The 14,702-nt window shown below is 41.9% G+C and overlaps 1 protein-coding gene across 1 annotated transcript in view; it reads right to left on the bottom strand.

Moving 5' to 3' along the window:
• The window catches only part of LOC121869953 (receptor-type tyrosine-protein phosphatase alpha-like), a 77,220-nt gene that overhangs the window by 24,024 nt on the left and 38,494 nt on the right, over nt 1-14,702 (bottom strand). Inside the window, exons 7-9 of the mRNA XM_042371559.1 lie at nt 4,494-4,619; nt 3,985-4,133; nt 2,482-2,626 (exon numbers count right to left, since the gene is read on the bottom strand). Of these exons, the coding sequence (XP_042227493.1) occupies nt 2,482-2,626; nt 3,985-4,133; nt 4,494-4,619 (420 nt within the window). The remainder of the gene's footprint in view (nt 1-2,481; nt 2,627-3,984; nt 4,134-4,493; nt 4,620-14,702) is intronic.

Below are 14,702 nucleotides of genomic sequence, written 5' to 3'. Positions count from 1 at the left end.
CAAAAGGTCTGGACAAACTAAAGTTAAAACGCTCCACCACCCCCATTAACTTACCAATGAAACTCTTCAAGGAGTTCTCCTCAGAGCTTGCTAAACTCCTCTGCTCCATCATCAATGCTTTTCTCAGTCAAGCCAGATGCCCAACTGACTGGAAGACTTTTTATGTGTCACCAGTGCCCAAGTCAACCAGCCCACAACCCTTAAATCAGCTACCACCTATTGCAATCACCCAATACCCAGCTTAATCTATGAAAGTTTTGTATTGGACTGGGCTTATGCTGATATTGCAGGGGAGCCGTAGATCTTCCACCACTGACTGTCTTGCCAGCTTTCTTGACTACTTATACCGCCATCTGGAGAAACGAGAAACGTCTGTAGTCGACTACAATTTAATCATCAATAAAGCTATCGACCTCGGGTTTCGAAGAAGCCTTATACTGTGGCTTACGGACTTCCTCAGTAACTGACGCCAAGCTGTACGCTTCCGAGGGCTGTCTTCACCTTTCAGTCACTCACCTGTGGCTTCCCCCAAGGCACCAAGATGGGACCACTATGCTTCCTTATGCTTATCAATGATGCCCTAAGAGAAACCCCTGCTCGCTGAAAATATGTCGACTATTCCACCATTGGGATCAGCATCAACAATTCTGCTCCCGACTATACCGCCCTTCAGGATTTATTGAACAGTCTCCAAAACTGAGCCATCAACAACCATGTCACCATCAACCATACCAAGACCATGGTTATGCACATCAACCTCTTCTCCGACGTTGTCCCACCCACTTCCATTACTTTAGGTCCCAACACACTCCAGGTTGTAGATTCCACTAAGCTCCTCGGCGTCACCATAGACAACAAATTAAATTGGAAACCACACTTCAGTGAAGTTGTCAAATCCTCCAGTTTCCGTCTACACCTCCTCTGCCGACTCAAGTCCCTCGGAGTTCCTGCACCCGAGCTCCTCAGTGTTTATGCCACATTCATACTTCCCAAGCTTACCTATGCCTCCCCTACCTGGTCTTCCTCCCTAAATGTTTCTAGAACTGATATCATTACTTCTATCAACGCGGATCTGTGCAGCATCTCTGAATGGGGAGATACAAACTTGGTTAAGTTCAATAGTAACAAAACTCAATATTTACCAATTGCACTTTGTAAAGTGGACGATCTCCCACCAATTACATTTCAGGACGCTATCATCCTCCCAAATTCTGAAATAAATATGTTAGGCCTCACCATTTCCTCCAATATGTCCTGGAAATCACACATCCTTAGTATAACTAAAGCTGCCTCCCGAAAGTTGGGAATGCTGTACAGATGCCGCAGCTACTTCACTCCTGAGCAGTTGCTCCAAGTATATAAGGGATTCATTCGTCCTACCTTGGAGTACTGCTCTCATATCTGGGGTGGCTCTTCTTCTGTCCAACTATTAGATAGGGTGGAATCAAAGGCATTTCGTCTTATTAACTCTCCTCCTTTAGTCGACAATCTCTCCTCCCTTTCTCTTCGCCGCAATGTTGCTTTACTCTCTCTCTTTTACAGGTACTTTAACGGGCAATGTTCAGTGGATTTGGCATCCTGTGTACCGCTGGCAAGGCCGTGGGTTCGTAACACACGTCTTGCCCGCAGTGCCCACCATTTCTCTGTGGATGTCGGTCACACGAGAATAACCCGTTATAGTACCTCCTTCTTTCCTCACACAGCCAAACTGTGGAATGCTCTGCCTTCTTCTGTGTTTTCATGCTCTTACAATCTGTCTCACTTTAAAAAGCTGGTTTTCCGGCATCTTCGTGGTGTAGATTAATACAGTATAACCTTTTTTCTATATTTTCAATTTCTTTCCGTTCTTCTTTTTTCGCCCCCCAGGCTCCGTTGTGGGTCGTTTGACCTGTGCCCGGGTGGGCTAATTCCCATAAAAACAAAACAAAAAAAACAACGTAAACACCTAGAAAAAGTGCAAAAGAGGGCATGCAAGATTATTCTCTCTCCTTCCTACCCCACATATCAAGAAACGCTCAACTCAGTAACCCTCTCGGCTCTCACTGACCATCACCACGACCTCATCTGCAAATTTGGTGAGAAACTTCTGCACCATCCTCGACACCGGCCCCTACTACCACCTGAGATCCCTCGCCCGAGAATTGCTGTTCGACACCACAACCGCATTCACCCCATTCGAGCCCAGTCCCAACCATTGTAGAAATTATTAAAAACGTGTAATCAACCAGTGTATTCACTCCAGTCAGTCTTACTTTTTGCACTGTCACTATGCTGAAATGCCCTGTAGTTTGAGCTTCTCCCCACCTAGTTACTATATATCATATTTGCATCACTTAAGTTACTTGTATATTATTTGTAAATCAAGAGACCCATTCCCTAATTTCGTAACTGTATATTGTCAGCCTTCCGGCTGCCATGCTCTTTCAACAAACCGTTAATTATTATTATTATTGAAATCATTATTATTATTATTACACTCACCGCGGACTGGACCATAATGGGTCGATGTTCTCTCATCTTCAGCACTGTCTGTCTGATGTTGATGGACTCAGCTCTTCTGTCTCTGTCAGACTCGTCCATCAGGTTCCACAGTCCAATAAATGTCCCAGTCCTTCCTACACCAGCGCTGAGACACAGTGAGGTTTATTAGGCATTGATGAACGTCCCTGTAAAACAGATCTGAGACACAGTGAGGTTATTAAGTATTGATGAATGTGCCTGTACACTGTACAGGCACATTCATCAACAGTAAAGCCTATGATTTTTGTTTGCTGGGACTTTAGCAAGTGTGAAATTGTCTAGTCTGTGGTGGGCATATTTTGTTTCCCAATCCCAGCCCTACTGGTGTTTTCATTGTGTTATTTGGTATGATGAAGTCTATGTGGGAGAGAGTTAATTGTTTGGTAGTGCCTATGCTTAGGTAAATGTTTACATGGTAATAATGATGTTCCATGTGTCAATTTTACAAATAGTCACTTTGAATTTCCCTTTGGTGAGTAATGTTAATTGCCATAGGTTTCATCACTGTAATAAATCGCATTTAACCCAACTATACTGTATAATAAAAATTAACATATAGACTTGCATTTCTGCCTTGAACATTGTTTTTGAAGACATGATCCTCAGATCAACTACACTACCAACTGTCTAAGCTTTTGCAATCCTCCATATAAATCTCTCATAATCCCCCCTATATCAAACCCATCTATGGAAGGTTTCTAATATTAAGAAGAATGACAAAAATGATCCATAATATTAGAAACCTTCCATATGAAGAAAGACTGAAAAGCTTAGGCTTGCATTCATTAGAGAGGCGTAGAGTTAGGGGAGATATGATAGAGGTGTTCAAGTGGGTAAGTGGGATTAACAAGGGTAAAATGGAAGATGTTCTGAAGCTCAGTAATAACGAAATAACTAGAACAAATGGCTTTAAATTAGATAAATTCCGATTCAGAAAGGATATAGGCAAGCACTGGTTTGGTAATAGAGTTGTGGATATGTGGAATAGGCTACCGAGTGCTATAGTAGGATCGGGGACGCTAGGGAGCTTCAAGACGAAGTTGGATAGGCACAAGGAAGTGCTGGGATGGGTGTGAAAGGGATCTGCCCTGTATGGGCCAGTCGGCCTCCTGCAGTATCCCACTTTCTTATGTTCTTATGTTCTTATGGTATTATATGTGGGATATTATAATGTGTTTTATTGTGGGATATTGTGTTGTGTTGTGGGATATTGTGTTGTGTTGTGGGATATTGTGTTGCATTGTGGTATATTGTATTGTATTGTGGGATATTGTGTTGCATTGTGGGATATTGTGTTGTGTTGCAGGATATTATGTTGTTTTGTGGGATATTGTGTTGTGTTGTGTGATATTGTGTTGTGTTGAGAGGTATTGTGTAGTGGGATAATGTGTTGTGGGATGTTGTGTTGTGGAATATTGCGTTGTGTTGTGGGATATGTTGAAGGTGTCTAGCGCGGTCACTTACCTACAATGTACTAGGAGGTGGTCACCATTGGCCAGCATAGTGGATCGGATGTCAGCCATGAAGTCGAGGAGGTCGGTGACGCGTTCCAAGGCTCCAAAATCTGGCCAGGAGGTAAAGTGGTACTGTTTCACCACCCTCTTCTGATCTCCCTGTTGTGTAAGGAGTCGTCAAGGCACGTGGGACTGAGATCTCAAATCCTATCCCGAATCACTGTTAAATTCTAAGGCATTTGTTTGAGGACAATGGTACCGCTGCTTTACGTTATTGTTTTGTTTCAGTGATAGTTGAGTAAATTAAATAAGTTGAACAGAAACACCTGTGATATGTATAGTACGCTTTCGTGATTAATATATTTGGGTTTTACAGTCGAGTATATTTATGTATTTATTTTATTTATTAATTAATTTATATCTGATATAATATTATGCACTTAATGTCTAAATCAATAGAAATAAATAAAGACTAAATAATAATAGCAGTAACGGATCAATAGAGACGCAGGCACTTACCGCCACCACCTCCAGGTACCTGATGGAGTACAGTTCTCGCCTCTCCTCACGGTGGTTGTGGACGATGTAGCTGCCGACGTTGATGAAAGACTCACTGGGCCTGGGCCAATAGTGGGCACACTTCTCCTGGAGAAGGATGTTAGTGATAATTATCTTAATAGATCAACCGTTCAGTAGCATTTAAAGAAGTTTACTTCCTCCTATACGTACAGTAGTCCTTCCCAATTATTAAATTACGACAGTTCATATTTCTGCCAATAGACGCTTGAAATTCATTCTCTTGCAACTATGATTTACATCTTATGCCTCTCTCTCTCTCCCCCAGAAGACCCGATTTAAAGAGCAATGATCCCCAAAATATGTGCACAATCTATTGACAAGGTTCTATACAATATTCAGAATTAAACATGCAATACTTTTTCTAAATCAGAGGAAACAATATGGTCCACTTGACTACAAAAATAATGAAACGAGTGTTAACTGCAGTGACAAGGGTGTGATTGTGTTATGATTAACTTGGATGTAAATCCACAATGGAAACGTGGATAAGATAAATCTTGATAAAATCACACGGGAAAATGGAAACAACGGAGTACCTTAGCTTTCGTCTTTATTCAAGACATCTTCAGAGGCAACTGGATTACATGGACAGTAGGGTGTATCATACGGAGGCGAATTTTTTTTTTGAGTTTGAAAAATCGGCCCATGGTATTAATGATGTAGTTCTATGTGCAGAATCATGTGATATCTTCAGATTTGAAAAGTTTTTATTTTTTGCTAGGTAAATTTTAACTTGAAATCTTATGAAAATTCAGTATTCCCACCCTTTTACCAACACCACTAAATAGCTTATTTAAAGTAAAGTAAATGTATCAGGTTAATTCATTAGGATGAAAATGATCTAGAATAGTGAAACGAATGATCTTGACACATTTATTAAATTTAATATTCCTTTAGAAAACAAAATCATCAAATACAAAAACCGGTTTTACTACTACGACCCGGTGTTGCTGCACACCATAGAGAACATGTCTTTCTTGCTTCTGTTTCTACTCATCACCTCCCTGCTGACCACCTGAACTCAGATGTAGCCTTCCCTCCTCTCCTTGCTGTACACGTGACTGCTGGCCTCACTCACTTGCTGTACACAACGCTCTATACTCTGGGTGTGCGAGGGCCAGGCAGGGACATGCATGGGGTTGTCCAGGAAAGCTCTGACTTGAACATTGGTGAGGCTGCAGGTAAGAGGGGGCTCACTGCCAGCCTGGATGTTATCCAGATCTATGAGATCAGTGAGGGTCTTGGCACCTAGATGGACTTCAGGAGTCTTCCTGACCCTGAAGGAATCGTCACCAACTGATTCGTCATGTCCAGATCCTCTTATAAGTCTCATATCCAAGATCTTTTTGACTGCCACTCTTCTCTCCTCCTCATCCTTACTGCAGAGCATTGTCTGCAGAACTGCCTCGGGATGAGCATACCAGGAAGATCTCCTCACAGTCTGCTCCACAATCTGAACAACCTTCCTTGGCTGACTCCTCAGGAGCTCAAGCTGGAAGAGAACATGCCTCGGACCTTCGGAGAACGATGACTTGACCTTGGTGTTGAACCAATTTGGCAAGTAGACACTCACGATGAATTGGACAATAAGTCTCAGGTTGTGAAGCTGGTTCCCTTTCAGTTTATGATGAGCGACCCAAATTCTGAAGAACCTGAGAGCCGTTGTGAGCCACCTAGAATGTGAGACTGGACCTATCTGCAGGTAAGCAAGTCTATCAGGCATGACCCCAGTTTTGATGGCACTGCAAATCATGTAACCATAGTACTGGTCAGTACTCAGGTCGTCAATGACAGTATGTGCAAGCTCAACGAGTGGAGGGCCAACTGTGATTTTTTCAAAGCTCGGATTTATTTCTAACTCAGTGACAGAGTCCAGCATCTTGCCAAGAGGACCAGACCATCTGTTGTTTGAAAGAGTCTTGCCATCCAGCTCCTGGATCAGATGTCTGAGTGGCAACTCGTTGATGTGGAGGTCACAAACAATCCAGACCAGCTTCCTCCCAATCTTCCGCTCTATCCACTGTATGACCCCCCCCTTGCCACCCTGTGTTCGTGTTGGTGCTGTCCCCTCCAATGGCCTGCAGGGTCTGGTCTACGTTCCTCTCTCTGAGCCAGTTCACAATGTTATCTGCCACTATCTCAGCTGGTTTCCTGATGTCATCTTTCTCTGGAGTGAAATGCCACAAATACTTCCCTCCTGGTTCACTGCAGCAGGAGTAGTGTTCCTCCTTCACCATGGCAGGGAACAACTTGTCAGAATCTCCAACTTTCATGAACACTTTAGTGTCATCCCTTCTCCCATCAAAGAACAAACAATTGATTCCATTTTCTCTTATCCCCTTATCAAACTCCTCTTCTAGGTTACTGACAAGTTTCTCCTGAGCTCTCCTTACTTTGTTATGATCTATCACCAGGTGAACATCATCAGGTGTTATCAAACCACAGTCAACCCAGGCAGCTGTTGCTATCTCTGCAGTTTCTCTGAGACCAGTGTGGTGTCGCATGCTGGCCAGAGCTATGCTCGGGATATCTTTCCTATTTCGAATCTTATACCTGGAAGGTTTGGGATCATTATTTTCTGGGTTAGGGACAAAGTCACCATTCTCCTGGTCAGCACTCGGATCAGCCATGGGGAAGTCATTAAACTCTGAATCAGCTTGACTCCAATCATCGGCCTTTTTTACCTCACCCTGGGCCTTCTCAAGTCTCTTTTCCTCGGCAACTCTTCTCCTCTTCTGTCTCTCTGTGGCAGCCTCCTGTCTCTTGGACTCCGGAATATCTTGGCTAGAAATCATGAGAGCCCCTATACTGCCAGTCTTCTCTCTCTGTGCTTTGACAAATGCCAGTTCGATCACAGGAATCTTCAGTTCACGCTTGCAAATACAGGAGATGTGGGCCTCGGATTTACAGTCACGATCGCATCCAAACTCAGGACAGAGAACAATTGGGCACTTGCAAGTAATTATGTCAAATAACTGGTCCAGTTGCTTGGCAAAGCTGTCCTTAACTGCAAGTTTTCCTCTCCCAAGAGAGATATCTCTTGCCTTTTCCCAACTGGCTAGCAGTCTCTCACTAATCTTCTTCTGACTTGTTATGACTGGAGGCTTGAACTGAGCGTTAGCCAGAGTGTACTGTGCCAAGACAGCTTTGGTCATATCACTGGCAATGTCTTTGTTTGTGTAAGTTCTTTGGTTCTTTTCACTGATTTGCCTGATTAAAACACCGTATCTCAAAGCATCTCTCAATGTAGGCAACTCCGACTTCAGGAGCTCTCTCCCAGACCCAAGATAGTGACTGAGATGGCTGGATTTTTGGTTCCTCGTCCTGACACAAGCAGCCATCGCAAATATTATCAACTTATAAATGCATCAGAATCTGAAACAGAAAAAAAATATTGTTAGTTGGGTTGTTAAAGAATGAAGTCAGAAAGCAATGTTCACTATTTAATTGTAATGCACTAATGCAGCTGTACGTTAGATTTTCGATCAATTTCACGCTAAAATTTACCTAGCAAAATATTGAAACTGAAATTATTTTTTGTTTATATACACTAAAATCTACCAAAAAAGTGATGGGCCATTAGTTTTAGCTGATCTTCCCTCCTATGACACACCCTAATGGACAGAGAGAGGCTTAAATATACTGGGTGACCTTAAAAACATGAGGTCAGGTCTTAAAGATGTCATCCACTAATCCCCACACCAACACACATATAGAGGAGCTTAAGAGAAGGGGGGTGACGTGACTTGTCAGGTCAGGTCAAAAATAAGGGACCCACAAAATAACTATCAAACATCTAGATCAAAGGTTTTCAAAGCATTTTTAACCTTGGGCCACTGACAAATAAATTTATGTAACATAATATCAGTTTTGAACTGACCATCACCAAGGTTTATTGATTTTAATTCCTTAATCACACTACCTTCAACCAGAAGTCTTTCTGTGACACAAGATGATTTAAATACTTCTAAGCTTTTTTCCCAAGCAATGGGGTGATTATTATTCCTAACATGAACGAACAAGGCACTGCTTTCAGATGCAGTTCTGATATTATGCTTATGTTGTTTGATTCTGAGCTGCAGTGTTTTTCCTGTCTGACCTACATAATTACAATTTCATTTGCTACATGGAATACAATAAACACTTCCATTTACATTCAAACTTGGGCTATTCCTTATTAACATATTGGTAATGGTTGAGTCATACTTGAAAACAACATTAATATATAGAAGCTTGAGGGACCGAACTAACGGGACAAATTCATTACGATAGGGCAGAGTCAAAATATTCTTAAGTGTAGGAACTTGTCTGGTTTGAGAGGAATGGAAGGATTTTTTAGCCCTTTTAAAACAACGATCAACAAACACAGAAGGGTACCGGAGTTTCTGTGCAATGGAACGAAAGCGTTTCAATTCCTCGTCAATAAATTCAGAGTCACAAATACGCAGACATCTTAAGAACATGGCAGAAAAAACTGACATTTTGGTAGACTCAAGGTGATTCGATAAAAGGTGAATGAAACTGTCTACCTGTGTGGGCTTTCTATATACCTTAAAATTTATGTAACATATTATCAGTTTTGAACTGACCTCACTAAGGTTTATTGATTTCAATTCCTTAATCAAACTAGCTTCAACCAGAAGTCTTTCTGTGACACAAGATGATTTAAATACTTGTAAGCTTTTTTCCCAAGCAATGGGGTGATTATTATTCCTAACATGGACGAACAAGGCACTGCTTTCAGATGCTGTTCTGATATTATACTTATGTTGTTTGATTCTGAGCTGCAGTGTTTTTCCTGTCTGTCCTACATAATTACAATTTCATTTGCTACATGGAATACAATAAACACTTCCATTTATATTCAAACTTGGGCTATTTCTTATTAACATATTGGCAATGGCTAAGGGCATACTAAGCTCTTCCTTACATTCCTTTAATACTCTGGCAAATATCTCATCGGGACCAGGTGACTTATTAGGCTTTAGTTTGTCTATTTGCTTACTAACATCGTTACTAGTCACTACTATCTCACTTAATTTGTTTTCTTCACTATCTCTGAATAGAGTCGGTGAAAACTGCTGAAAAATATTTATTTAAATTATTGCTCATTTCTGCGTCGTTATCAGTGAGCTCGCCGAAGTCTGACCGTATTGGTCCAATCTTTTCTCGTGTTTTAGTTTGATACATTTGGTAGAATCCTTTGGGGTTTGTCTTCGCCTCCCTTGCTATCCTTACCTCATTATTCCTCTTGGCTTTCTTTATCTCGGTTTTAACCCTACTCGCCAATACCCTATAATAATCCCGGAGGTGAATTTCGCCACGATTTATCCTTCTACCTATAGCCTTCCTTTGGCCAATGATGTTCTTTAAATAATTATTTATCCATTTAGGGTCATTGTTGTCTGATCTGAGTTTTTTGTATGGTATGTTCTGCCTTTGTGCATTAAGTAACTCATTATTTAAATTGTCGTGGAACTCGGCAATCTCAGATCTCGTTATCAGGTCGGTGTCATCTGTCAGGTTCACAGCCAAGCGCGACACCCCCTCTCTCAGCTGCCTCTTTAAACTGTCAAAGTTTGCCCTTCTGAAATCTGGTACTTTAGTGGAATTTTCCTTACGTCTGCCCTGAAAATCTAACTGGAATCGAATTTCTTTGTGATAGCTGTTTGCAAGTTCGTTCCCTACCTCGACATTGCTAATTAGGTTTTCTCTGTTCGACAGAACTAAGTCCAGTATATTATTACCCCGTGTGGGTTCGGTTATATGTTCACTTAGGAAACAGTCCTGGATCGTCTCGAGAAAATCCTCTGATACTGAGTTACCCGTAAGGTCAGTCCAATCTATTTGGCCAAGGTTAAAGTCGCCTACTATACAGACTTTGTTGTGTATGGAAGCCCTGCGCATTTCATCCCAGATAAGTCGCTCATTGACTATCAAGATTGGAGGTCTATATATTACTCCTGTGATTAATTTTTCCCGACCGTCGCTTAATTCTATCCAAATTGTTTCTTTATTCTTCTTAGTTTTTATTTCCTTATTTATTTCACACTTCAGATTATCCCTAACATAGATTGCTACTCCGCCTCCTTTCCTGGTCTGCCTATCGGTATGGAACAGTTTGTAACCCGCAATTTGGTATTCGACTGGAAACTCACGTGTGTCTAGGTTGATCCATGTTTCAGTGAATGCAATTATATCGATTTTTTCGGGACATACCAAGGCCCTAATATCATCCATTTTGTTTCTCATACTTCTACTGTTCGCGTAGTATACATTTAAGTTAGTCGTGTTCTGAGTCCTCCCCATACCGCGTTTAGTTTTAAACTCCCTGTCTAATTTAGTTTTGTCATCATTCCTAACACTATTTCCCTGTAGTCTTTCACTTTGTTTACCCGCTCCCACTGCAGTCTCCTCCACCCCCGTGCCCATATGTTCTCTTAGCAGTTTAAAGACTTCGATATCTTTTGAACTGCCCCTACTGTTTGTATAGTATACATTTAAACCTACTCTTCCCTGGTCCTGTTTTACCCCTTGTCCTGAGCAACTAATTTTACTTCCCAGGACCTGCTTGTTTTTTGACTCCCACTTTCCCCGACCCCTCTCTACTGGCGAAACCTCCCCTTCGGAGTGACAATTTCACGCTCCAGGGATGCAGACAACGTCTTTACCCCCTCACGAGACAAGTACATAAGAACATAAGAATGGAGGAAACTGCAGCGGGCCTATTGGCCCATACTGGGCAGTCCCGTTTACACCCAACCCTATTGCTCATATAAGCATCCAACCTATGTTTGAAGCTATTCAGCGTATTCGAGTTAATGATGATATTTGGTAACTTATTCCATTCATCCACCACTCTGTTTCCAAACCAGTGTTTACCTATTTCCCCCCTAAATCAAAATTTGTCTAATTTAAAACCATTGTTACGAGTTCGCTCCTGGTTGGATAGTTTGAGTACCTTTGTAATGTCCCCTTTGTTTAGCCCTGCCTTCCACTTGTACACCTCTATCAGGTCGCCCCTCGCTCTACGTCTCTCGAGGGAGTGCAAGTTAAGATGCTTTAACCTGTCTCTATACTCAAGGTTCCTAATGCCCGGGATTAGTCTTGTCATTCTCCTCTGAATTCTTTCCATGGATTCTATATCCATTCTGTAATACGGTGACCAGAACTGAACTGCGTAATCCAGGTGTGGTCTCACAAGAGCAAGATACAGTTTTAGGATGACCTCGCTAGTCTTGTAACTAACACTCTTTTGTATGAACTCAAGTACTTTATTAGCCTTGTTACGAGCAAAAACACATTGTTTACTTGGCTTACGGTTCCTACTTATCATTACTCCTAAATCTCTCTCGCAGTCGGATTTCTCTATGGCATTGTTGTTCATCTGGTATCTGGTTTCCCTGTTTCCATCTCCTATACTGGGTACTTTACATTTGTCCACTTTGAATTTCATCTGCCATTTTTCAGACCATTCGAATAATTTGTTTAGATCTTCTTGTAGTTTTGCTGAGTCCTCGTCAGATTTAATAACACGTCCTATTTTAGTGTCATCAGCAAATTTACTTATGTTGCTGTCTATGCCAATATCTATGGCGTTTATGTATATAATAAATAATAATGGTCCAAGTACTGAGCCTTGGGGAACTCCACTTGTGACGTTGCTCCAATGGGACTTAGTGCCGTTAATGCTCACTCGCTGTTTCCTGTCCTGTAACCACACCCTAATCCATTTAAGGATGTTACCTTTGATGCCATGAGCTTCTACCTTTCTAATTAGTCTTTCGTGGGGGACTCTGTCGAAGGCTTTCCTAAAGTCGAGATATACCACATCAAAATTGTGCCCCTCATCCACCGATTCGAAAACTGATGAAAAGAATGTTAATAGATTAGTTAGACAAGAACGTCCGCTTGTGAAGCCATGCTGGGAATCATTGATCAATCCGTGCTTCTCCAGGTGATTTCGAATAGAGTTTGAAATGATTGCTTCCAGTAATTTGCCTACTATTGATGTTAGACTGATTGGGCGGTAGTTAGAGGATAGTGATCTATCCCCCTTCTTGAAAATCGGTATTACATTCGCTATCCTCCAGGATTCTGGTACTACACCTGTTTGTAAGGACATGTAAAACAACTTTGCTAAAGGAATACTAAGCTCTTCCTTACATTCCTTTAATACTCTGGCAAATATCTCATCGGGGCCTGGTGACTTATTAGGCTTTAGTTTGTCTATTTGCTTACTAACATCGTTACTAGTCACTACTATCTCGCTTAATTTGTTTTCTTCACTATCTCTGAATAGAGTCGGTGCCTCGGGTATCATGTTTAAATTTTTGGTGGTGAAAACTTTTGAAAAATATTTATTCAAATTATTGCTCATTTCTCTGTCGTTATCAGTGAGCTCGCCGGTGTCTGACCGTATTGGTCCAATCTTTTCTCGTGTTTTAGTTTGATACATTTGGTAGAATCCTTTGGGGTTTGTCTTCGCCTCCCTTGCTATCCTTACCTCATTATTCCTCTTTGCTTTCCTTATCTCGGTTTTAACCCTAGTCGCCAATACCCTATAATAGTCCCGGAGGTGAATTTCGCCACGATGTATCCTTCTACCTATAGCCTTCCTTTGGCCGATGATGTTCTTTAAATAATTATTTATCCATTTAGGGTCATTGTTGTCTGATTTGAGTTTTTTGTATGGTATGTTCTGCCTTTGTGCATTAAGTAACTCACAATTTAAATTGATGTGGAACGCGGCAATCTCAGATCTCGTTATCAGGTTGGTGTCATCTGTCAGGTTCACGGCCAAGCGCGACACCCCCTCTCTCAGCTGCCTCTTTAAACTGTCAAAGTTCGCCCTTCTGAAATCTGGTACTTTAGTGGAATTTTCCTTACGTCTGCCCTGAAAATCTAACTGGAATCTAATTTCTTTGTGGTCGCTGTTTGCAAGTTCGTTCCCTACCTCGACACTGCTAATGAGGTTTTCTCTGTTCGACAGAACTAAATCAAGTATATTATTACCCCTTGTGGGTTCGGTTATATGTTGAGTTAGAAAACAGTCCTGGATCGTCTCGAGAAAATTCTCTGATTCTGAGTTACCTGTAAGGTCAGTCCAATCTATTTGGCCAAGGTTAAAGTCGCCTACTATACAGACTTTGTTGTGTATGGAAGCCTGCGCATTTCATCCCAGATAAGTCGTTCATTGACTCTATCAAGATTGGGAGGTCTATAGATTACTCCTGTGATTAATTTTTCCCTACCGTCGATTAATTCTATCCAAATTGTTTCTGTATTCCGCTCAGTTTTTATTTCCTTATTTATTTCACACTTCAGATTATCCCTAACAGAGATTGCTACTCCGCCTCCTTTTCTGGTCTGCCTATCGGTATGGAACAGTTTGTAACCCGCAATTTGGTATTCGACTGGTAACTCACGTGTGACTAGGTTGATCCATGTTTCAGTGAATGCTATTATATCGATTTTTTCGGTACATACCAAGGCCCTAATATACTCCGTCGCGACAGTACATGTAGTTGTTGCCATAGAATCGTTGCCAGTTATCAATGAATGCCCAACCATTGTTTGCACAATGTTTTTCCAGTCGGCAATTTATAGCAATTGCCCTGGACAGCCATTCACGACCAACCCCTCTTCTAGGCAAGACACCACATTCTATCGGGATCCCTCCCCTATCTCTAATCTTCCCCAGCGCCTCCCTATACCTCTTGAAAAGTTCCTCACTCCTAACCTTACCTATGTCGTTTCCTCCCACACTAAGACACACTACTGGATTGGTACCCTCCCCTGACAAAACCCTGTCTAACCTCTCGGCTACATGCCCTATCCCAGCCCCAGGAAAACACACACTAGTCCTACGTTTCCTATCTCTCGCACAAAAAGCCCTATCCATAAACCTCACCTGGCTGTCACCAACTACCACGACCTTACCTGTGGGCAGGGTTTGTACAACTGCCCTTTCCTCTCCTTGATCCATACCGTCCTGCCTCTTCTCTTCCTCGCCAGCTTCCTGCAGCACCTGGTAAGGGTTACTACACTCCACACCCTGGTCAGCTTTCCTCAGCCTGACCCTAGTCCCCTTGGAGACAACCACTCTCCACGCCTGCTCCTCCTTCGCAGATGTCCTGCTAGGCAGGA

This window comes from Homarus americanus, unplaced genomic scaffold (genome assembly GCF_018991925.1).
Source record: "Homarus americanus isolate GMGI-L3 unplaced genomic scaffold, GMGI_Hamer_2.0 scaffold32583, whole genome shotgun sequence".
NCBI lineage: Eukaryota > Metazoa > Arthropoda > Malacostraca > Decapoda > Nephropidae > Homarus > Homarus americanus.
Note: the sequence above shows the minus strand (reverse complement) of the source record. Positions and strands in the feature narration are given on the sequence as shown.